Source organism: Littorina saxatilis, linkage group LG7 (assembly GCF_037325665.1).
Source record: "Littorina saxatilis isolate snail1 linkage group LG7, US_GU_Lsax_2.0, whole genome shotgun sequence".
NCBI lineage: Eukaryota > Metazoa > Mollusca > Gastropoda > Littorinimorpha > Littorinidae > Littorina > Littorina saxatilis.
The window spans coordinates 31,114,488-31,140,402 of NC_090251.1; the positions used below are offsets into that span (position 1 = coordinate 31,114,488).

Consider the following 25,915-nt stretch of genomic DNA (forward strand, 5'->3'; position numbering starts at 1 on the left):
CGGAAAGTCGAGCGTCGTAACCTCGAAGGGTCACGTGACGAGTTGGCGGTCCAGGCTATTTGGTCTATGAATAAACCAAAGACAAATCGAATCTCTTACGTAACCTGGACACAAGACATGGTGCATTGTTTATGACCCACAGCAAAAAAAAACAAGTCGCGTAAGGCGAAAATACAATATTTAGTCAAGTAGCTGTCGAACTCACAGAATGAAACTGAACGCAATGCCATTTTTCAGCAAGACCGTATACTCGTAGCATCGTCAGTCCACCGCTCATGGCAAAGGCAGTGAAATTGACAAGAAGAGCGGGGTAGTAGTTGCGCTAAGAAGGATAGCACGCTTTTCTGTACCTCTCTTTGTTTTAACTTTCTAAGCGTGTTTTTAATCCAAACATATCATATCTATATGTTTTTGGAATCAGGAACCAACAAGGAATAAGATGAAAGTGTTTTTAAATTGATTTCGAAATTTAATTTTGATAATAATATTTATATATTTAATTTTCAGAGCTTGTTTTTAATCCGAATATAACATATTTATATGTTTTTGGAATCAGAAAATAATGGAGAATAAGATGAACGTAAATTTGGATCGTTTTATAAATTTTTATTTTTTTTTACAATTTTCAGATTTTTAATGACCAAAGTCATTAATTAATTTTTAAGCCACCAAGCTGAAATGCAATACCGAAGTCCGGGCTTCGTCGAAGATTACTTGACCAAAATTTGAACCAATTTGGTTGAAAAATGAGGGCGTGACAGTGCCGCCTCAACTTTCACGAAAAGCCGGATATGACGTCATCAAAGACATTTATCAAAAAAATGAAAAAAACGTTCGGGGATTTCATACCCAGGAACTCTCATGTCAAATTTCATAAAGATCGGTCCAGTAGTTTAGTCTGAATCGCTCTACACACACACACACACACACACACAGACACACAGACACACAGACACACACACACACACACACACGCACATACACCACGACCCTCGTTTCGATTCCCCCTCGATGTTAAAATATTTAGTCAAAAACTTGACTAAATATAAAAAGTAGGGTACAACACAAGAGCCGAAGATGTCGTTGCTATAGAAACGGGATAAATAGCAGAGTTTAAGTGTAAAACGACAAGACAAAGATCCAATTATCTTTTCACATTGCTGCGCGTAGCGACGGTTTATACACTGCGCCTGCTTACTAAAATACATACAGTGTATGTGTGTGTGTGTGTGTGTGTGTGTGTGTGTGTGTGTGTGTGTGTGTGTGTGTGCGCGCGCGCGCGCGCGCGCGTGTGTGTGTGTGTGTGTGTGTGTGTGTGTGTGTGTGTGTGTGTGTGTGTGTGTGTGTGTGTGTGTGTGTGTGTGTGTGTGTTTCTTGGACTTTTCTATTGGAAAGCAAGCAGTTTGTTAATGAATGAATTTGAGTAAAGATAATTATCAGAAGAAACATAAAAGCAAACAAGTCGCGTAAGGCGAAAATACAATATTTAGTCAAGTAGCTGTCGAACTCACAGAATGAAACTGAACGCAATGCCATTTTTCAGCAAGACCGTATACTCGTAGCATCGTCAGTCCACCGCTCATGGCAAAGGCAGTGAAATTGACAAGAAGAGCGGGGTAGTAGTTGCGCTAAGAAGGATAGCACGCTTTTCTGTACCTCTCTTTGTTTTAACTTTCTGAACGAGTTTTTAATCCAAACATATCATATCTATATGTTTTTGGGCGTGACAGTGCCGCCTCAACTTTCACGATAAGCCGGATATGACGTCATCAAAGACATTTATCAAAAAAATGAAAAAAACGTTCGGGGATTTCATACCCAGGAACTCTCATGTCAAATTTCATAAAGATCGGTCCAGTAGTTTAGTCTGAATAGCTCTACACACACACACAGACACACACACACACACACACGCACACACACACACACATACACACACACACACGCACGCACATACACCACGACCCTCGTTTCGATTCCCCCTCGATGTTAAAATATTTAGTCAAAACTTGACTAAATATAAAATCACACTTTGAAGGACATAATGTTGTCTTTGTAGCACTCGGACTGAAAAAATAGCGCTTTCCGTACTGTTTTTGTTGAATCCATCTTCGTCTTACTTGTGATAAATGAAATAAAAGCATACAAACAGAAAATTAAAACAGCCCACAAATGCAACTGGAGCATTGCTATGGTACGGTTATGACAAAACTGCACAAAAGGCTAAGGCCACAAAAAAAATTGTCTGTTTCTGGTCACCCGACCGACCCTAAATTTTTTTTTTTGGTGGTGGTAAAGGACAGGGTGAGAAAATGAACAACAAAAACATGTGAAAACGAAAGTCCGCTGACGATTTGTAAATGTGTTGAGTGTCTTGTCTCTATGTATAGTGAATCCAGTCTCTTTGCGTGATTAGTTTTATTGGTCTACATTTGGGGTAAAAAAAAAAATAAAAAAAAAATCCCTACCTACCGACCCTATTTTTTTTAGCCATGTTACCAGAAACAGACAATTTTTTTTTGGCCTAAGCAACAGAAAATACGTTCACTGTTTTAAAGGCACCTTACTTCAAGGCCTTCTGGCAAATCACGAAGTATCTTTCAACCCTATCGTTGCGCTTAGGCCATCCTTCCACAAATACTGACACTATGCAGTCTGTCTGCTTTCCATGCGGTGTCGGCATTTCATCGCCGAATTTATTTAATAGTTAGCATCTGAGTCAATCTTCGAATTTAACTTGATTTAGCAGAAACACTAACTGTGTACAGAAAATAATAATAATAATGATAATAATAATATGGGAGATTTATAGAGCGCTTTACGTTCTCTTATCGCTTTACAATAAAATTAAAAAAACACCATACATATACATACAAAGCAAAGCGAAAAAGCATGTGCAGCAGCATTCAGCACACAAGTGAACAACGAAACACTACATCAATACAAGCTGCAAGCATACTAAAACAGGCAAAACAGCGAGACCGTTCGGTTTTTGGTGTGTGTTAAAGTGTTAAAGTGTGAGGATGCTGTTATCGCATGCAAAAGCCCGGACAGAACTGTGTTGGTTTACAACATCTTTTTTTGCAAGTATAGGAAGGTGTTATATGTGTTCTCATTTTCAGGAATGGAAGAGAGGAAAGTACAAAGCGTGGAAGAGAAAAAACTCTGTCTCCCTGGAATACCGATCTGACTGCCATGATTCACAAAGTGGACCGCACGGCGCCATCTTGACCCGGAAGAACACCGTCAGCCGGATGGGCGGCAGACCACGTGAGTCCCTCGTACGCATGCGCAGTCGGAGTACCATCACTAGCCACGGCTCGGATACAGAGGCGGAGGAGGAGGAACCAGCCAAAGTAAGAGTATTTCTTTTTTATTTTAATATTTGGTTTAATTCGGTTCAATACAATCTTGGCGAATCAAACCATACAGAACATTTGTTTATTGAAGCTACACAGGCATTTTGTCAGTCAGACACATACCAAACATTAACAGTCTAGCTGCTTTCTGCGGAGAGGGGGTATTTTAATTTTGATAAACATTAACTTGGTACGTTAGGGTGGACACGTCTGTGGTGGTTGCGGGATACAGATTTCACGAAAAAGAATGTATCTTTAATTGATTGTTAAAATAATCGAATATCACCTCACATATATCATAACTAACAGTTCCTTGAATCAAGCATTCGAAGCTAGAAGAAGAAGAACCATGTTTTGCCTTTACTTTTTACATCTTCCTTTTATAAATAAACATATATGCTGTGATTGGCTTTTAAAAATCTGATACAGTCCCACACATCCACCCTAGCCCCTCCCCCCCTAAAAATGAAACAGAGGAACATCTGTTCAATGGGAAATTATAACTTTCTTGTCGTGTATGTGTACGAGTTTGGCTATTCTATTCAGTTCTATTTGATTTTTTATGATCGATTTTAATTTGTTTCAGTTAAATGTTAACTAATAGAATCTTACATCGCTCGTTATTGTTTCCATTTTTTGGGTTTCACACCCATACAAAAAAAATCAAAACAAAACAAAACTACCCAAACAAACTTCCACTGGCTTTTCTCTCATTATCATGCAATACAAAAAAAAAAAAAAAAAAAAAAAAAACTTCTGTCTGTTTCAGCCAAAGAAGATACGTACTTTCTGGTGGTACTGTGGCGTCATCAAAGCCTTATGCAAATTAGGGTTGGATATGCAGCGACTGAGCATGCGCAAGACAGAGCAGACGCCACTGTCAGAGCTGTATTACGTCAGTGTCAGCGGGGCGGAGCCTGGACAACAGGATGACGCTCAGATTCTCTACTTCGACAAAACTCTCTTCACTAGGAAACGAGCGGTAAGAATTGGCTGTTGTTGTTGTTGTTGTTGTTGTTGTTGTTGTTGTTGTTGTTGTTGTTGTTGTTTGTTCTGTATAGATTTTATTTTGTTTTTGTTTTCTTCGTGTGTTTTTTTCTTTTGTTGTTTTTGTTTTGTTAAGTTTTGTGGTTGTTATTTTGTGGTGTTTTTGTGTGGATGTTTATTTTAGGTTTGCATGATTTATTTTGATGGTCGCTAAACAATTTTGTTTTACCTAACACATAAATGTCATTTTGCAAAATCAAAAACGCAGAACATTTCTACTTTGTAGTAGTTTACTTGATCGTTTACACGGGAATGACAGCATCTTTAAAGGATGCATAAACTCCTTTTTTTAACATCTCTTTTAATAACATACGATCAACATTTTCACGACTTATTTTAATGTCAAATTCAACAAGTTCTCCTTCGTAAAGGGGGCAATAATAGCCAGGTAAACTATAAATGTTCTCATTTGCTCTGTCTGCCGATTTCATTGGTCCAAAGGAATTTGCAATTCCTGCATGCGTGCATGAAGACACATAGACAAACTTAATGCTGTTCTGTAAACCGCACTTCAAAATCTCCTAAATACGGTCAACTCCCCTGTTCTATTCCAGGCGTGCCGCTGCCCCGAGTGGGCTCAGAACTTGATGATACTCAAACCGGAAAACCGGAAACCGGAAGATGTACAGCGTCTCAAACAGGTGCTGATGAGCATGCGCAGTTTCCGGGAAAAGTACACGGATGACATGCGCACCAAGATGGCTCAGGTTGTCCGTTACACAAGGTTAGAAACAATTATGTTAATACTGTCTCCTTCTTCTCCTCCTCCTCCCACTCCTCCTCTTCCAACTCATCATCATCATCATCATCATCATCATCATCATCATCATCATCATCAGCAGCAGCAGCAGCAGCAGCAGCAGCAGCAGCAGCAGCAGCAGCAGCAGCAGCAGCAGCAGCAACAACAACAAGAAGAACAACAACAACAGCAACAACAACAACAACAACAACAACAGCAACAACAACACAAAAGACCGAATAACATGAAACTCATCATTCTCTCGCAAAAAAATACTTACCCAACAGATATGTTTATGCAACTATGGTCTCTTTTTGTGATAAAGGTTTTCCTGCATTATCTTTCGCACAAGAACACCAGCAGAGTATTGATCTCATTTCCCCGTGAAACTGAATATCTTTATTCACATATTTATATTAGGCCAAAAAAAAAAATAGTCTGTTTACGGTAACCCGACCGACCCTAGTTTTTTCGCGCGACCCTAGACTTTTTTGGGGCATTTGGGAAAAAAAATTTAAAAACAAAAAAAAAATCTTGTTTTTTTGGCAAAATAACGTAAAAATATGGTTTTTTGGAAAAAAAAAAAAAAAAAAATCCCGCCCTACTGTCGCGTGCATGCACGTTTGCATGTTTAGTTTTTCACACAAAAACTTTGGCCACACCACACAGCACTCACAGAACACCGATGTAAATAAATGAAAGTATTTAATAGTTCCCAGTTGGGTGAAATATGGGGGTGACGATGGATGGAACAATGGAAGGGTTAACACGAATACATGAAGATGAACATAATGAACATGAGAAAGTACACAACAGTCAAAATAATGTCAACAAACGACATACGAGACAATCAGGATAGTCAAACACAAAGCACGTACGTCATAAAGGCCCTCCTCATTCCATAAATGATATCTATCGTAAGAAAGTACTTATCTACACGTTCGACGAATTCAGGGGAGGGGGGGTGCGCCCTCGGGTCGACACCTGCGTCTCTGTCGCGGGGGTGAGAGAATCAGCCCAGTTAAGAGCTGTCACACGGCACACACTCTGCAGCGACGGCGCCGGTTCGATGTTGCTGCCCAACAGCAGCGTGGTTGCGCCGCTGTGACGTTACAAGATAGCTGCTCAAAACAGCGTAATGAAGCCTCGGAGAAGATCCAGAGGGGCTGCTCACACAGCAGCGTGGGGGTGACGATGCGAGAGTCCAAACTGGCTGCTCAAGCAGCAGCGTGGTGGTGCCTCCTCCATGCTGTGAAGCTAGGGTTCGCACCTTCCCGTCCGGTCTGTCTTCGACAGTAAACACTGAAAGCCTAGAAGGCCAAAGTCAATATTCTCCCCAAAAATATAAGACACGTGACTTCCTCCTCCAATAGACATCACTATTAGGGATGAGGAGGAAGCACAATGACTAAACTTTGGTTTCCTTCTACGATATAATTTACCATTATAATGATTTCCTTTTAAACACTATGATGAACACTATTTACAACAACACAAAGACGAGACAAAACAGTACAACTGGTAACTAATGTAGGTTCCCCGTTCCCTGCCACCGGCCGCTAATTCACCTTCAGCAAAAACTGACAAAAGTCTATCCAATTAGACCAAGAAATTTGACTTACCTCACACAGGCTAATGAAAAACATCGCGCACTTTACGCAACCGACTTTAACAAAGTCCACAGTAGACGTACATTACTACTGAAAATAACTTCGAACTCAAACGACAATTCACACACGAATTTCGAAGCCGTTCGACAAACATCTGGTCTCGGCCGAGACAGAAAAAAGAATGCCTATGAATTTCTCAGTCAGCAACCAGGTAAACGGTGAACCCTACAAATAGCGCGCAGCTTACCGTGAACGTCCCGTGCAATGCGTGCAAAGCGTGCAAGGCGCGAATCACTGAGCTAAGCCCAGCTACCGGTCTTCCCACCTTGACACAGGTACCTGTCAGCAACGCCCGACCAAGGAACCTTATAACTACATACAACTGTCCGCGACAATGCCCCCCAAGTTAAGCATAGACATCTGTCTACACTGCAAAAGATCCCTATTCAACGCATGCCCGACTGAGGTAGTCGGCTCCCACGTTGCGACTACCGGGAATCACCCGCACATGACAAAACAAGCAAACAAAAAGATATGCATTATTCCTGTAGCATGCACGTCAAAAATGTACAAAAACTGTTTCTTAGCCACCGAAGGTGTAGATTTTAACAGTTATGCCCGTGTTCTTGAAGACTTCCTTGATCATCTCACGGACGACGCTCCAGTTCAGCTCGTCCAATCCACATCCGATCTGCGGCATGGCCAGGGAAGCGACATTGTTCTGCTTGCAGTGGTCCCTCATAGCTTCCATGGAGGACCGCAGCGTTTTGTAGGAGGGTTTGTGAAAGTAGCGTTTCTTGGTGATCATGTAGTAAACGTAGGAAGCACCTACCTGTAGTACAGCTACCTCTCCCACCTTCTTGTTTTGTGCTCTAAGTTGATCAACTTTTCCAAACGATTGCTTGAAGTGAACGGCAATGCCTTTTCCCATCTCAAGATCTTCACTGACGCAGTGGGCCATAGCATCATCAGGTTCACAGCTGAAAAGGTCACCTCTGATCTCTGTTAGCTCAAACCCCACAACGGGTTGACCCTGTCGCCCTTGTCTGTCTCTGTACAACTTGAGAAGATTGGCGTGGTACAGCTTCTCACGCCCGTAGATCCGAATCCTGTAGTCTGACTCGCCCTTCTTCTCCAGAACGTCAAACGGTCCCTGCCAACACAGCTGCAGCTTGTTCTTCTTCTGCGGCAGCAGCAACAAAACCTTGTCTCCAGGCTGGAACTGTCTTCGAACTGTCTTCCGGTTGAACACCTTCGCGTGTTTCTGTGCAGCAGCTGACAAATTCTGACGCGCCAGTTTGCAGGTTTCCTCAATCCGGTTCCTCAAGTCAACCACATACTCAGAAGTCGTGCGAACTTGTTCATCGACTTGCTCCTCCGTCCATAGGTTGCGAAGAACAGTCATGGGTCCTCGCACTGTCCTGCCGTATAGAAGCTCAAAGGGAGAGAATCCCAGACTCTCCTGTGGAACTTCACGATAAGCGAAGAGGAGTGCAGGAATGTAGCGATCCCACTGCTTCGGTTTCTCTTGAGCAAGCTTGCGTAGCATGGTCTTGAGTGTTCCGTTGTACCGTTCCACCAATCCGTTTCCTTGCGCATGGTACGGAGTAGTCGCTAAACCCTTGATGGCCAGCAAACGCTCCACTTCTTTCATCACCTCGGACATGAACTGGGTACCACGGTCTGTCAAAATCTCTGAGGGAATTCCTACTCGAGTCCAGACTGCCCACATCGCTTCTGCAACCTTCACAGCCTCAATCGACTTCAATGGAATGGCTTCCGGGTACCGAGTAGCGTAGTCCACAAACACCAAAATGTACCTGTTACCAGACTCAGAAGCAGGGATGATGGGACCCACCAGATCGATCGCCACACGCTCGAACGGCGTATCGATGAGAGGCATCTTACCTAACGGTACCTTCTGTGGCTTATGAGAAACCTTTTGACACTGATCGCAAGACAACACAAAGCGACGTATGTCTGCGCACATACCTGGCCAAAAGAACTGCTGCCAAACTCGATCACGTGTCCTCTGAACACCCATGTGACCTCCCATAGGCGGTTCATGGGCCAACTTGATAACACCTAACCTCAACTGCTGGGGAACAACAACCTGAGTATAGACGCTACCACCACCGCGATACTCACGGTACAGAATCTTCTTCTTCCAAACAAACCCAACTTCACCAGAGTGACCAGACGTTCTGACGTCCCGGCGATCTGCCGCCTCACTACAACTCTTCAAAGTCGAATCATTCCGCTGAAGGTCATGCAACTGCTCAGGGGTGACTGTTTCTAGCCCTGGAGCAGCAACATGTAACAAAGTCGACTTCTTCCCTTCAGCGGCAGCCTGAGCACGAGTGACAACTGACACAACCTTGGACACAGCGTACACTGGAAGAACAATCGAGTCACCCAGCCGGGCGTGATTACCTACAATGAAATCAGCAACAGGTGTATCCATGACGATAGCCTCAACCTCACCAGTGTAGAAAGGACAATCAACCTGAACCTTAATCACTGGATAGCGCCTCTTGATGTCTTTCTCAGCCATAGAAACCTCAAGATCCTGTCCTGTGAACTGAGACCTGGAAACTAATGAACTCTTCACGACACAAACCTGAGATCCAGTATCACGCAACCCCTCCACTGCAATACCATCCACTACCACCAGGCATCTCGGGTCGTAGTCTTGCTGGCTACAGGGAGTACACAAAGTGGGTACACTGACGGGCGGTAAAGACTTCTCAGGACCACTATTCACCGCTCCCGTCGACTTGCTCTTCTTGGGGCAATCTCTAGCCAAATGTTTGGGGGACTCACAGATGAAACACTTCCTACCGGATGTACCAACTGAGTTATCTCCACTTTTCTGCTTTTCACCAACGCCAGCCTTTCCACCCTGATCACGATCATGCTGAAAAAACTTCTTACTGTCACGGTGTGCTTCAAAATGAATCTCAGCGGACTTAACTGCTTCGGCTAACGTCTGAGGTTTTTTCTCCTTAACGTACGCGGCCATGTCCGCGCTCAGGGTCTGCAAGAACTGTTCCAGCAAAACCAACTGTTTCAGTTCTGTGATCTCGGAAAGCTCATGCCACTTAGTCAAATTCTCTTCAATGCGAGCACCGAACTGTCTGAACGTTTCATGTTCTTTTCTCTTGCAGGTTCTGAGACGACGGCGGTAGGTTTCGGCTGTGAGCTGATAGCGGCCTAACAACGCGACCTTCAAACCGTCATAGTCGTCTGCGCTATCATCATCCAGAGTGTTGTACACTTCTACAGCCCTACCCGACAACCTAGTCGAGACCCTAGTTGCCCACGTATTTCTCTTCCACTTGTACAAGGTAGCGACTCTCTCAAACCTTTTCAACCAAGTAGCTATGTTTTCTTTGCTCTCATCAAACATCGGTATGGAAGGCCGAAAACCACGAAGGTCACTAGACTCTTCTTCGCCTGAGGAATCTCCCTCATTATCAGCTCCATCCCTACCTCCTCTCTTCACCCTCTTACTTTCCGACTCTCTCTGCAGGAGTTGCATGCGAAGGTCATGCTCTTCTCCTTCCTGCTTTTGCTTACGGTCATGGTCCTCTCTCTCTTGCCTTTGTTTTTCTTCAAACATCTGAGTACGTTCATATGCGGCTTTCTCATCAGTCTCTCGCTGAGCTTGAACATACTTAACTCTCTCATCAGTCTCTCGACGCGCTACTTCTAGCTTGTCCTGATAAGCTTTCCTTTCTAGTTCAAGTTTCTCCTTCTCTAGCTCTAGTCTAGCCTGTTCCGCATCTTCACGGGTCATTCGCTCGGCAATAAACTCAGGAATACTGGCAGATTTAACACCTAGCTCCTCAGCAAGTGAACGCCACCTAGCAATCCTATCCGAACTACTTTCCGTCCTAGACGCCATGATAGCACTATCATCAAGAACACGACCAGAACGAAGTTCCATAAACAAGAACAAACTAGCAAACGGTTAGCCAAAACATGAAAAATCAAAACAAGGCACAGCTGACTGGTAACAAGGACAGGAAACCCACAAGGCCTGATGCTAACCCTCGGGCCCCTCCAACCACCCACAGTTACCAGACAACAACAAAAGCTAATTAACTACAGTACATCAGTGTCCAGTGTATGGGAAGTGTGGCCAACGACAAAAATGAAGTGAATTCCTTGAATTCAAAGAGGATTTATCCTGGCAAGCTCGCCATTGTCGCGTGCATGCACGTTTGCATGTTTAGTTTTTCACACAAAAACTTTGGCCACACCACACAGCACTCACAGAACACCGATGTAAATAAATGAAAGTATTTAATAGTTCCCAGTTGGGTGAAATATGGGGGTGACGATGGATGGAACAATGGAAGGGTTAACACGAATACATGAAGATGAACATAATGAACATGAGAAAGTACACAACAGTCAAAATAATGTCAACAAACGACATACGAGACAATCAGGATAGTCAAACACAAAGCACGTACGTCATAAAGGCCCTCCTCATTCCATAAATGATATCTATCGTAAGAAAGTACTTATCTACACGTTCGACGAATTCAGGGGGGGGGGGGGGGTGCGCCCTCGGGTCGACACCTGCGTCTCTGTCGCGGGGGTGAGAGAATCAGCCCAGTTAAGAGCTGTCACACGGCACACACTCTGCAGCGACGGCGCCGGTTCGATGTTGCTGCCCAACAGCAGCGTGGTTGCGCCGCTGTGACGTTACAAGATAGCTGCTCAAAACAGCGTAATGAAGCCTCGGAGAAGATCCAGAGGGGCTGCTCACACAGCAGCGTGGGGGTGACGATGCGAGAGTCCAAACTGGCTGCTCAAGCAGCAGCGTGGTGGTGCCTCCTCCATGCTGTGAAGCTAGGGTTCGCACCTTCCCGTCCGGTCTGTCTTCGACAGTAAACACTGAAAGCCTAGAAGGCCAAAGTCAATATTCTCCCCAAAAATATAAGACACGTGACTTCCTCCTCCAATAGACATCATTATTAGGGATGAGGAGGAAGCACAATGACTAAACTTTGGTTTCCTTCTACGATATAATTTACCATTATAATGATTCCCTTTTAAACACTATGATGAACACTATTTACAACAACACAAAGACGAGACAAAACAGTACAACTGGTAACTAATGTAGGTTCCCCGTTCCCTGCCACCGGCCGCTAATTCACCTTCAGCAAAAACTGACAAAAGTCTATCCAATTAGACCAAGAAATTTGACTTACCTCACACAGGCTAATGAAAAACATCGCGCACTTTACGCAACCGACTTTAACAAAGTCCACAGTAGACGTACATTACTACTGAAAATAACTTCGAACTCAAACGACAATTCACACACGAATTTCGAAGCCGTTCGACAAACATCTGGTCTCGGCCGAGACAGAAAAAAGAATGCCTATGAATTTCTCAGTCAGCAACCAGGTAAACGGTGAACCCTACAAATAGCGCGCAGCTTACCGTGAACGTCCCGTGCAATGCGTGCAAAGCGTGCAAGGCGCGAATCACTGAGCTAAGCCCAGCTACCGGTCTTCCCACCTTGACACAGGTACCTGTCAGCAACGCCCGACCAAGGAACCTTATAACTACATACAACTGTCCGCGACACCTACCGACCCTATTTTTTGGGCCTATGTTACCGTAAACAGACCTATTTTTTTGTTGGCCTTATCCATCATTATGTGTAGCGAACATCTGAGACTGTAGTTGATAACGATAGATTCATTTGAATTGTGTATTGTGTACGTGATTGTGTTTCCATCTATTTAAAGTTGATTTGTCTTTAATGTGTATTGTTGCTGTTATTAAGATTATTTTATCCCATGACCTGCCTCTTTGTCTCTGTTAGCTGAGGAGGTGATTATTCTGGATAATCCATCACAACCAGATGGATAATCCATCACAACCGAGTCTCGAACTTACCTGTCATTGGTCATGTCTTTGATCTCAGAGTACAATTGAATCATTTATAGAGGTCATCGGCATATTTATCGTTAACTCGGGGACTATTTTCTTCAGCAAAACGATTGAGATATTCTGCGGTATAAAAGTCGAACTCACGTTTAGCTAACGCTCTGCATACATTTTAACATTGAAGAAATAAAGAAAACAAAGAATACACATAATCTGCTGGGGTGAAAAGAGCTGAGTGAAGATTATGAGTTGGCCGAAGCGGCGAGAGAGAGAGCGAGAGAGAGAGCGACAGATACACACAGTGATTCAAGGCGCACAACTCTAGTACTCTTCACAGGCAACCGCTTAGATCAATCCCGACAACAAAATCCTGATTCAAAACCCTGAGCGACGAAATAAGAATTAAACTAAAACAGTATGCTTACAGCTTTGTTCATTTGCTATCGCTTTTAGAGCATTGATTGCTAAATCTGGTTCAACAGAGCAAGGCTGTCCTGTCCCATCTGTCGTCTGGTGCAGATCTATCGTCTGCTTACAAAATCTTCGGCTACTGAAAATTTACCAACAACATGGAAATTGCCACTTACAAAGTTAAAGATACGGTTAAAATAAAAGGTGGCGAAGAAGGTCGGATCTTGCGCGTGTTATTTTTCAATTTTAAAGTTAACAACGGTGTCTAGGTTCAGGTCATGCCATGCAAATAGATTTACAAGTTTTGACCAACATTGAAAAAAACAGCAGAACAAAACTATACTGCAGCGATAACTGCGGGCCTAAGACTGAACGACAGACATCAAAGTAAGGCTCACCTAAAATCAATGACGATTGAAGAAGTAAGTAATCCAAATTTGAACCCTGAAGCACAACAGCTCGAATAAGCACAAATTCAGCAATCATCATCATCGCTTGTAAAATCACACACGCAGTCTTTTTGGCGAATGCCTCTGACAACCGACTTGTCACTTGAGGGTCACCGACTGAAACCGGTCGGTAACTGCACAGTATCAAATTTCATTTCAACACGCTAGAAATAACTGTTATTCGTTTTCTTAAGCAGTATAGATGACTGAATACAAAAGCAGACGTTTTATGGCGCGTTTACCAAAAAGACAAAAGGGGACTCGTTAACTTTTCGCACATGAATTTGATGACACGATTTGCGGTCGCGGAAGGTTTGATGAGCAGAAAACAGGCACTCGCAGAGTTTGTGTCAAAAAGTTGATTTTTTTTAATGAAAACGTCGGAGTAATGGGATAAAAAGCTTACACACCTCGTCCTGGACATCGTGCATAGTTTCCTTGGGTCGATTTACAGGTATTTCCTCGCCAGAGGCTCGGTAATACCTGAAAATCGACCCAAGGGAAAATATGCACGATATTCAGAACTCGGAGTGTGTAACCTATATATATTCAAGATTGATTTAAGGCGCTTATGTTGTGTATTGTTGCTGTTATTAAGATTATTGCATTTAAGATTGTAAGGCGCTTAGAACTATTTTAGGATTTGCGCCCTATAAATACCCTTATTTATTACTTAAATTTATTATTTATTATTAACAAGAAATTCCTTCGAGGTAGGAAAAACACCCCCGTTGGTCCAAGGGAAATAACCATTCTCACTGCCACCAACTGAGAAGGTTATTTCCCTTTGACCATTAATATGTTACTCTATAAGTCCTTGTAGAATCTTAATCCACCAATAACTCCCTAACCGTGTGTTTGACTGGTCCCAATTTTTGTAAGGACCGTCTCCGGAATGTATAGAACCTGTTCACCAAGTTTGGTGACGATCGGTCCGTTCATTCTTGAGATCTATATGCGAACACAAACACACAAACACACAAACACATCGAGCGAAACCTATACACACCCCTATACCGGGGGTGTAAATACTCTGCTTCTTTACCTCTGTAAACTTGTAGGGCTAGTTATTTTTAGATAAACACCCAGCAACCAAACAAATAACGAGCCAGCAACAGCCTGAATCCTCGATAGCGCACGGGTTAAGAAGCTGTTCTGTGTCGGCACTACTTTTGCGACTGAAAAGTTCCGAACGCTCTAATGTACGAAATATACAAACTAAACGAACGTACCGCAATTAAACTAGCACCTACAGACTTGAACACATGAATCTCCATATAAAACCCATGAGTTCGGTTGTTTTTTGACTCGAAATCTATCAATCACCCGGCAAGCAAGTTCCAAGGCAAGTAACTCTCACACTGTGTCTAGCGACAAGAGTAGTTCCCCTTTCAAATTTCTGTGCATACAGTTTCTTCGACGAAGACTGCAATCCGACGGTCAGTTTTCAACAATATTTCATTTTATAAACAGATCACACGCAACCAAATGTACACATACCATCAATTTTAAGAACAGAAAGCGGTTTCATACACTGTTTTGCCCCAGAAAACCGAACTTCGTCATACAGTATTTAACGTTGGAACACGGGTGCAAAAGTTCGTCTGCTTAATCCTATTCCACGAAAGAAAATTTTCTTAGTGATACCAAAACATGAACAGAACACACAATATCTGCCTTTACCGCCACAACAGAATAACAACATAACTGTGTACTTGGTTTTAGTCCAAAACAGGGAAACTGACATGAAATGTTAACAGAATCGAATGATTTTCACGGAACTATACTAGAGCGCATTAATTAATCGCCTGCGCAGGTAGACAAATTAAGTGAATAGGATTCGATCAAACTTTAGCACAAAAACTCATTTTTTCTTTGATTAACTGAAGAAAGGAGAAATAAAGAGGTTACACACCTCGTCTCAGTGAATATTACAAATAATGGTCTCAGTTCGCGGTCATGAAAAAGCTCGCTGAAGCTCGCATTTTTCATGATCCGCTAACTTCGACCATTATTTGTAATATTTACTGAGACTCGGCATGTAACCTCTACTTATTTTTATATTATCTGTGTTTTCTTGAGGACGACAGTTGCTTGATCATCTTAATGCTTCTTTGTATTCTTTCGGGTACCAGGGGACTGGTCCCATATAGCTTCCTATTACTTCTCCTTGTAAACAATCTTGTGATTTCTTGCGTGCAGGTGCAACAAAGGAAGAGTGGTGCTTCGTCAAGGTCACCTTGGCCATTACTTCTACTTCATCTTCTCGGGCAGTGTCTTCATCCAGATCGACGTGTACGACGAGAAGACTGAACAGACCGTCCCCAGCACGGAGAACATCATCCGTACCGGGGAAAGCTTTGGGGTGGGATATGGCATGGCAGTAATAGTAGCGGTAGTAGTAGTAGTAGTAGTAGTAGTAGTAGTAGTAGTAGTAGTAGTAGTGCTAGTGTGTGTGTGTTGCGTGCGCGTGCGAGTGTAAGTGTGTACATGTATATAGATGAGTGCGTGCGTGCGCGTGCGTGAGTCTTTTGTGTGTCTGTCTTTGTGTGTGTGTCTGTGTCTCTCTTTATATTTAGTCAAGTTTTGACTAAATATTTTAACATCGAGGGGGAATCGAAACGAGGGTCGTGGTGTATGTGCGTGTGTGTGTGTGTGTGTGTGTCTGTGTGTGTGTGTGTGTGTGTGTAGAGCGATTCAGACTAAACTACTGGACCGATCTTTATGAAATTTGACATGAGAGTTCCTGGGTATGAAATCCCCGAACGTTTTTTTCAATTTTTTGATAAATGTCTTTGATGACGTCATATCCGGCTTTTCGTGAAAGTTGAGGCGGCACTGTCACGCCCTCATTTTTCCACCAAATTGGTTGAAATTTTGGTCAAGTAATCTTCGACGAAGCCCGGACTTCGGTATTGTATTTCAGCTTGGTGGCTTAAAAATTAATTAATGACTTTGGTCATTAAAAATCTGAAAATTGTAAAAAAAAATAAAAATTTATAAAACGATCCAAATTTACGTTTATCTTATTCTCCATCATTTGCTGATTCCAAAAACATATAAATATGTTATATTCGGATTAAAAACAAGCTCTGAAAATTAAATATATAAAAATTATTATCAAAAGTAAATTGTCCAAATCAATTTAAAAACACTTTCATCTTATTCCTTGTCGGTTCCTGATTCCAAAAACATATAGATATGATATGTTTGGATTAAAACACGCTCAGAAAGTTAAAACAAAGAGAGGTACAGAAAAGCGTGCTATCCTTCTTAGCGCAACTACTACCCCGCTCTTCTTGTCAATTTCACTGCCTTTGCCATGAGCGGTGGACTGACGATGCTACGAGTATACGGTCTTGCTGAAAAATGGCATTGCGTTCATTCTGTGAGTTCGACAGCTACTTGACTAAATATTGTATTTTCGCCTTACGCGACTTGTTTTGTTTGTTTGTTTGTCTGTCTCTGTCTGTCTGTCTGTCTGTATGTCTGTCTGTATGCCTGCCTGTCTTTCTCTCTGTCTATCTCTTTCCGAGTCTTATCCTCTCTATTTCTCTCTCTCTCTCTCTCTCTCTCTCTCTCTCTCTCTCTCTCTCTCTCTCTCTCTCTCTCTCTCTCTCTCTCTCTCTCTCTCTCTCTCTCTCTCTCTCTCTCTCTCTCTCTCTCTCTCTCTCTCTCTCTCTCTCTCTCTCTACGTTTGTGTGCCCGGCTGGCATGCGTATATGTTAAGGTAGGCGTAGGGGAAACGAATAAGAAATGTACCGTAATCTCTGTATTTATTATACATGTATACCTTAGTCTTTCTACAGTCCTTGACACGTTGCGCACTTTGCAGGAAATCGCTCTGCTGGGGGACGGGACACGCTCCGCCTCAGTCATCTGTCGGGAGCCCACTGAGCTGTGTCAGATCGACAAGGCCACCTTCCTCGACATCTGCCCCGCCCTCTTCCACCAACAGCTCGAGGAGAAGATACACTTTGCAAGGTCAGATTTGAATGAATTTAGCAGACAATTTTCTTCTTCTACGCACGAAGGGGGATAAGGCACTATTGCAGGCCTGCATATAAGTTGACCTGTGAGATCGAAAAAAATCTTCACCCTTAACCCACCAGGCGCGGCCGGGCTTCGCACCCACGACCTTCTGCTTGGGAGGCCGGCGCCCTTATCCACTAGGCCATTGCGCCCGTCCTAGCAGACAATGGTTGTGGTGATGTTTCTTGGAGGCTAGGACCTTTCCTTGAAAACGGGTCTGTTCCTTACCTAAGATCTGGCCAGACTGTTATTGATAAGGCCATCCCTCAACGTGGCCATCCCTCAACGTGGCCATCCCTCAACGTGGCCATCCCTCAACGTGGCCATCCCTCAACGTGGCCATCCCTCAACGTGGCCATCCCGCAACGTGGCCATCCCTCAACGTGGCCATCCCTCAACGTGGCCATCCCTCAACGTGGCCATCCCTCAACGTGGCCATCCCTTAACGTGGCCATCCATATCCCGCAACGTGGCCATCCCTCAACGTGACCATCCCTCAACGTGACCATCCCTCAACGTGGCTATCCCTCAACGTGGCCATCCCTCAACGTGGCCATCCATATCCCTCAACGTGGCCATCCCTCAACGTGGCCATCCATATCCCTCAACGTGGCCATCCCTCAACGTGGCCATCCCTCAACGTGGCCATCCCTCAACGTGGCCATCCCTCAACGTGGCCATCCCTCAACGCGGCCATCCATATCCCTCAACGTGGCCATCCCTCAACGTGGCCATCCCTCAACGTGGCCATCCCTCAACGTGGCCATCCCTCAACGTGGCCATCCCTCAACGTGGCCATCCATATCTCTCAACGTGGCCATCCCTCAACGTGGCCATCCCTCAACGTGGCCATCCATATCCCTCAACGTGGCCATCCCTCACCGTGGCCATCCCTCAACGTGGCCATCCCTCAACGTGGCCATCCCTCAACGTGGCCATCCCTCAACGTGGCCATCCCTCAACGTGGACTCAAACAATCAACATCCTGATTATTTCCTGTGCAGAGTTAGAATTAATTTCACAGGTTGCCACTAGTGTCCGTTAAGAAATTAATTAACCCAAACATTCCGAGTCTGAACAGAGAGCACGCTGACTTTTGACCGTTTGTACATGTGTCCAAGTCCAGTTTTGCTGGTCTAATCCCATGTGAACTTGGACAATTAGTAAACTTCGATGTCAAGCAGGGAGCACAATCATTCGACCTTTTTAGAACGATTTTAGTTCTCTTGGTTCTGGGGGTGAAAGGACTGACACTTCCATCGTTGAAAAATATTCCTTTTCTGTCAGCAAATATTAACGGTGCGTTAATTTATGTTCATTCTGTTGTTGCTCAGTCGGTTCGAGCTGTTCAAGTGCTGGGAGGAGGAGCAGGTGAAGGAGCTGTGTTTCCTGTCCCAGGTGATGTACATCCCCCATGGCCGTGTGGTGGAGCTGGACTGGTCACAGGCACAGTTCGTCTACTTCGTATTGAAGGTGGGTGCTCTCTTCTCTGGATGTATGTGCGAGTTAAGGATGTTGCCTGGCTGTGAGATGGTTGGGATGAAAATAATGTGGTGCTGTTTCTTTTGACCAAATCAAATTAAAATGTTTAAACAAAAAATAACAACCAAATGTGAGGAGAGTGTCCCTAATTACTCTTTCAGCCTTGACCAATGAAAAAATAGATGAAGTTAAGATAAACAAAACGATAATGTGAGATACAAAAAAGTCTTGATTTTTCGAGCAAGAATGGATATTACTCTTTTTTTTTTTAAATGAGTCACTTCGATTTAAAAAATCGTTTTTATACTTGTATTGTCTTACTGTTAGTTTATTTAGTTATATCTAAAGGTCGCCACATCTTACCTGTACTTTGAATAGCAAATTAGCTTTTGTTATCGCACACTTACCAAACACTTATAACTTATATATGTGGGCTTGGTGGCCGAGTGGTAACGCACTTGCGCTCGGAAGCGAGAGGTTGCGAGTTCGACCCTGGGTCAGGGCGTTAGCAATTTTCTCCCCCCTTTCCTAACCTAGGTGGTGGGTTCAAGTGCTAGTCTTTCGGATGAGACGAAAACGTGTACACTACATTGGGGTGTGCACGTTAAAGACCCCACGATTGACAAAAGGGTCTTTCCTGGCAAAATTGTATAGGCATAGATAAAAAATGTCCACCAAAATACCCGTGTGACTTGGAATAATAGGCCGTGAAAAGTAGGATATGCGCCGAAATGGCTGCGATCTGCTGGTCGATGTGAATGCGTGATGTATTGTGTAAAAAATTCCATCTCACACGGCATAAATAGATCCCTGCGCCTTGAGTCCGAGTCTGGAGATAGGCCTACGCGCGCGATATAAGACTTCATATAATAATAATAACTTCTTACCCGAACCCTCCCTCTCTCTCCCTCTCTCTCTCTCCCTCTCTCTCTCTCTCTCTCTCTCTCTCTCTCTCTCTCTCTGCAACAAGGTGTAGGCGATCTGAATCGATTTATAGCAGTATTCAGACAACGATTGTTTGATTGCTTCCAGCAAGACTGGCACGACAGCATCATGAACTCGGAGCGATTTGAATTTTATTCGCTCTTTAAACAAGAAATTCGCGCTGAAGTGTATATAGACCATATTCAGCTCCGCTGTTTTCGAGATGCATACATACAATTTCGATTTGGTATTTCACCCATAAACACTCACAAATGTCGCTATCGAACTGACGTTGTACCGGGCCTTTTGATTTGCCCTGTATGCAGAGAGGACGTGGAAGACGAGAAACATGTATTGTTTGTATGCAAAGGATATTGTGATTATAGACTTGATGTCAAAATACTAAGAGAAAAAAACCAGAGTGAAGATGCGAACAGTATTAGACGTGTTATGTCTGTAGATAAAGGAGATTCAGTGGTGCATGTGGCCAGATTCTTATATCGTGTTTTTCAAAAAAGAAAAAGTTTTTTGGACTAGTTACCCAATGTGGAACAGGTGAACGAGACGGCGATGTGTTATACATAGCTTGTGCCGTTGAATGTTAGAGCAGGTTTGATTGCAAATAATGTATGCTGGTGTAGTACACCTGTGTTGATGTTGTACCTATTCAAATTGTTGATTTATGCGCTGGAAATGTTTGTAGGTTAGAAAGAGAGAGAAAGAGAGAGAGAGAGAGTCTGTGCCGTGGAACGATAGAACATGATTGAAAGCCGATAAAGTATGTTAGCACTGTAAACTTGTTTGTCGTTGCACCTATCCATATTGTTAATTCATGCGCTGGATATGTCTTTATGTTTAAGAGAAAGAGAGTGAGAGAGAGAGAGTGAGAGCGTGCGTGCGTTCGTGTGAGTATATATGTTAGAGAGAAAGAGATAAAACCGGGTGATTGTCCATAAATACAAACACACGGCATGTATTACTGACCCCCCCCCCTCCCCGTTGAAATGAACCTTGTGTGTTTAATCAATAAAATGTCTTACGTCTTACGTCTTGCGTCTCTCCCTCTCTCTCTCTCCCTCCAGGGTCGAATCTCGATGATCAAAGAGTTTGACATCACGGGCCACGTACCGGAAGAGGAGAGGGAGGAGGAGAAGCGGAAGGTGAAGGAGGCAGCCCCCAAGATGGAGGATTGGGAGGAGGAGTTGCGGAGGATGGAGGAGGAGGAACGCTACAACGTCCTCACCAAGATGCACAAGAACGCCACGATGATGCAGCTGGCTGAACAAGGGACGATCGTCAGCAACAAGCGTTTTGCCTGTGTGGGCACTGTGGGGGAGGGACAGAGCACGGTGAGTTTTGTGTGTGTGTGTGTGTGTGTGTGTGCGGCGTGCGTGCGTGCGTGTGCGTGTGTGTGTGTGCGTGCGCGCGCGCGCGTGTGGTGCGTGCGTGTGCGTGTGTGTGTGTGTGTGTGGACAAAGTCATTTTACCCTTGTTACTGGTCTGACCACATTCCTGCGGAGAATGAACGATTAACACAACTTCTAAGTGAGTGGAGTGAGAGAAAAGGGAGTCTTGATAATTCCTAAATGTGTTTGACGACTTTTTCAGGATCTGAGGATCCTGAGCGTAAAACCACCAAAGATCCCAAAAATTGCGCTCCTGTCAGAAGGAGTACGCGTACTGAGGGTCGCCATGCGTAACTTTGGGAGAGTCGCGCCAAGACGACAAGTTGAGGACTACCTGAAGAGACATTACGTTCCCATGAAGTAAGTACTCTTGAATTCCCAATAAAGACTCATCCTTTTTACGACCGATTTTACTGGACATTTTTGAGGTCGTTGGTGAGAGGTTTTACTGTACCATAAACGTTACATCTTTTACTGTCGAACCTGCCCTTGTCACCACCTTTTGAAAGGGACCACCTGCCCACAACGACCCCTCCGAAGGATCCCAGACGCATTTTCTTCTGTGTAGGTCACCTTCACATGGTGGCCTCCTGAGTATATCGACAACTGTTGCGGGTCGGTGCCTTATAGTTGGTGGTGATAGAAAGGCTCGAGTGTACAATCTTTTGGGACTGAGTAAGCTTCACCTAAGCTATGTCTTATTTTTTTCCTTGTTATCATTCATTATTTGTCTGTTCGTTCACTGTAAAGGCCAAAACACGACGAATGTTTTGAATTGTCAGTCATTTAATGTTTCATTATTTAACCACTCATGTGTTTTGATTCTTGACGTTGACGTTAGCAGTTAGGGTTAAGGAAGTAAGGATTTATAAAAAATAAAAAAAAATAAATAAAACCCCACCAAAAACAATAACTGTTTATCACAGTAAATAACCTCCCAAGTCTTTAGTACATGCATATTTTCTTGCCTCAAGGAATACACCAACTTAACACGTTTAAAACCTCCAACAAATTCGGAAAATCAGGTCTTAAAAAAAGGGTAAGTCTTAAAATTGAGGTCAATTTGCAGAGCTTATGAACAGAAAAAGGGTAAGTCTTAAAATTGGGGTCAATTTGCAGAGCTTATGAACAGAAAAAAGGGTAAGTCTTAAAATTGGGGTCAATTTGCAGAGCTTATGAACAGAAAAAAAGGGTAAGTCTTAAAATTGAGGTCAATTTGCAGAGCTTATGAACAGAAAAAAAGGGTAAGTCTTAAAATTGGGGTCAATTTGCAGAGCTTATGAACAGAAAAAAGGGTAAGTCTTAAAATTGGGGTCAATTTGCAGAGCTTATGAACAGAAAAAGGGTAAGTCTTAAAATTGGGGTCAATTTGCAGAGCTTGTCAACAGAAAAAAAGAAAACAGGGTCTTAAAAGAAGAGAGTCTTATAATTCCTGAGGGGGGGGGGGGGTGTCTAAAAACGGGGGGTCAACTATCTGTTGTGATTTCTCTTACAGCATACCGACAACCAAAGCCCTCCTGTCTCGCTTCACGACCGACCTGAACTGGAAGACGTTCCGCAAGCGTGTGATGGACCTGATCGAGCGGGAGCAGGCCGGAAAGCTGCTACCCGCCAACATCCCTGCCACCGCCAAGGGCACCTCGGGCTGGGCCAGGTGGCCAGGGTTCGATCCTCAGGCTGATGAGAAGAGCGGCCGACTCAGCGCCAAGGGGGAACGGTCTAAGGTAGGCTTGGCAGGTGTTTTAGTGAGATAATTATGTGTTTTTGTGTGTGTGTGTGTGTGTGGGAGGTGGTGGTGATGGAGGAGTGGGGGTGGGGGTGGGTGGGGGTGGGTGGGTGTGTGAGTGTGTGGGGGGGAAGGGAGGGGGGTTGTGTGTGTGTGTATGCGTGCGTGCGTGCGTGCGTGCGTGCGCGCGTGCGCGCGCGTGTGTACGGGTTCAGAAACTGACAATTTAATCGACAATTTCTGCAAGTAGGAATCATGGTCGTAAACTGATCAGCACAAATGAAAGTACTGCATGGGAAAGTCTAAGAATTCTAACGATTTATTGCCTTTCAGTTTGGTATCTTCCTGTTTTTATTTCAGCCCGAAGACTTCCCGCTGGTGAAGATCCCTCCCAAACACATGCGACGTCAACGTTTGCTGGAGGCCCGGGCTCCCCCCATTATCCGTCGGCATCACACGGAATCCTCCGAGTCCGACGGGACTGCAGTCCGACCTGAGTTGACCAACGACCGGACCCTGATCCTCTACCCTCCCAACAAACTGACCCCCGCTTTCATGCGACGAAGCATGGGAGACACATCGCTCAGTTTTAATTACACCACATCATTTTATAACTAGATTGTGTCGCAATTTTGTGTGTGTGTGTAGGTTTATAAAAAAAACAAAACACTTTTTTTATAATCAAAGATTTTTTTTTTAAACAAACATTAAATCCCCGACAGACAGGCGTCCGCTTTTATACGACGAAGTATGGACACCTCATCACTGACAATTTCTACGTTTTGTTGCATTTTTCGTAGATGACAGATGTTTTTAAAACAGAACAAGTCGCGTAAGGCGAAATTACTACATTTAGTCAAGCTGTGGAACTCACAGAATGAAACTGAACGCACTGCATTTTTTCACAATGACCGTAGTCCGCCGCTCGTGCAAAAGGCAGTGAAATTAACGAGCCTGTTTAGCGCGGTAATGGTTGCGCTGTGCTGCATAGCACGCTTTTCTGTACCTCTCTTCGTTTTAACTTTCTGAGCGTGTTTTTAATCCAAACATATCATATCTATATGGTTTTGGAATCAGGAACCGACAAGAAATAAGATGAACTTGTTTTTAAATCGATTTCGGAAATTTTATTTTAATCATAATTTTCATATTTTTAATTTTCAGAGCTTGTTTTTAATCCGAATATAACATATTTATATGTTTTTGGAATCAGAAAATGATGAAGAATAAGATGAACGTAATTTTGGATCATTTAAAACATTTTTTTAATTACAATTTTCTGATTTTTAATGACCAAAGTCATTAATTAATTTTTAAGCCTCCAAGCTGAAATGCAATACCAAAGTCCGGCCTTCGTCGAAGATTGCTTGGCCAAAATTTCAATCAATTTGATTGAAAAATGAGGGTGTGACAGTGCCGCCTCAACTTTTACAAAGAGCCAGATATGACGTCATCTAAGACATTTATCGAAAAAATGAAAAAAATCTGGGGATATCATACCCAGGAACTCTCATGTAAAATTTCATAAAGATCGGTCCAGTAGTTTACTCTGAATCGCTCTACACACACACACGCACAGACAGACAGACAGACAGACAGACACACACACACACACACACAGACAGACAGACACACACACACACACACACACACACACACATACACCACGACCCTCGTCTCGATTATATTCCCCCTCTATGTTAAAACATTTAGTCAAAACTTGAAAAAAAAGGGAGATTTAAGACAATATCAGACGACGCAAAGTGGATTGGTTTTTTTTGCCGAACGGAACTTTTTGTTGAGTCTGGCTTTTATAAGCTTTCAGCTGCTGAATGGGAACGCAGAAAATAGCATTGCACTGAGAAGACAAATGTCATCAAGGAAAGTCAGACGAGAAGATGGTACTGATCTTTGATGGTCTACGTCATCGTTTCAATTGGAAGGAAAGAATCTTTACGACAACCCAAATGACACAAGCTTTAGACGATGTGAACCAGTGCCGGGTCTACGAAATGCACATCATGGATTAGAGAGAGAAAGCGAGAGAGAGAGAGAGAGAGAGAGAGAGAGAGAGAGAGAGAGAGAGAGAGAGAGAGAGAGAGAGAGAGAGAGAGAGAGAGAGAAATGGGTGGGGGGTCGGTTGGGAGTAGGGGTGGGGCTTGTTTCCTCGTCATAAAGTGTTTGTCTTTGTGTGTTTGTATAAGTGTATGTATCCGTTTGTGATTAATAAAAATACCATCAGTCTGTGTGTGTGTGTGTGCGTGTGTGTGTGTGTGTGTGTGTGTGTGTGTGTGTGTGTGTGTGTGTGTGTGTGTGTGTGTGAGTGCGTGTATGTGTGTGTTGTGATGAAGGAGGTACAGCTGTACGTTGTCCTATACCTGAACTTTAAAGCAACAGGTTTGTATTTGTGTGCTGAATTTTGCAAAAAAAAAATTCTGTATGCGAACATGGTTTTTCGCTGAACTGGCATTAAGTTAAAATTGTTTTTAAAGTTTTACATTGAAACAAATCTGACAGACTCGGAATAAACTTTTCGCAGAATCTTGAAAATTTTATTGAAAACTAAGTACAAACATTATGTATGACTTAAATTGGAAATACAGAAAAAGATGTTAACCTTGATCAATAGGATTTCCATTTGACCGGCAATGGAGAAAGTTCTGACCGAGTGCTTTGTGTTTGGGTATGCGATATAAGGGAAACAACCATTTTGCTGCGGGCTTCCTTATCCGTCATTAACTGTGTAGTTATCTCCCTTAAATCAAAGTCGATGCACTTGACGAATTGTGCTGATAGTTCTATAACATTTCATTT

The 25,915-nt window shown here is 43.4% G+C and overlaps 1 protein-coding gene across 1 annotated transcript in view; it reads left to right on the forward strand.

The window, feature by feature from the left end:
- The window catches only part of LOC138971170 (cyclic nucleotide-binding domain-containing protein 2-like), a gene marked incomplete in the record, with an annotated part of 59,190 nt that extends 35,411 nt beyond the window's left edge, over positions 1 to 23,779 (forward strand). Inside the window, 10 exon segments of the mRNA XM_070343806.1 lie at positions 3,123 to 3,356; positions 4,129 to 4,341; positions 4,961 to 5,130; positions 15,734 to 15,896; positions 17,367 to 17,515; positions 18,898 to 19,036; positions 21,052 to 21,318; positions 21,578 to 21,735; positions 22,871 to 23,099; positions 23,462 to 23,779. Coding sequence (XP_070199907.1) covers positions 3,123 to 3,356; positions 4,129 to 4,341; positions 4,961 to 5,130; positions 15,734 to 15,896; positions 17,367 to 17,515; positions 18,898 to 19,036; positions 21,052 to 21,318; positions 21,578 to 21,735; positions 22,871 to 23,099; positions 23,462 to 23,719 — 1,980 coding nt within the window.
- Between the last annotated feature and the right edge of the window lie 2,136 nt (positions 23,780 to 25,915).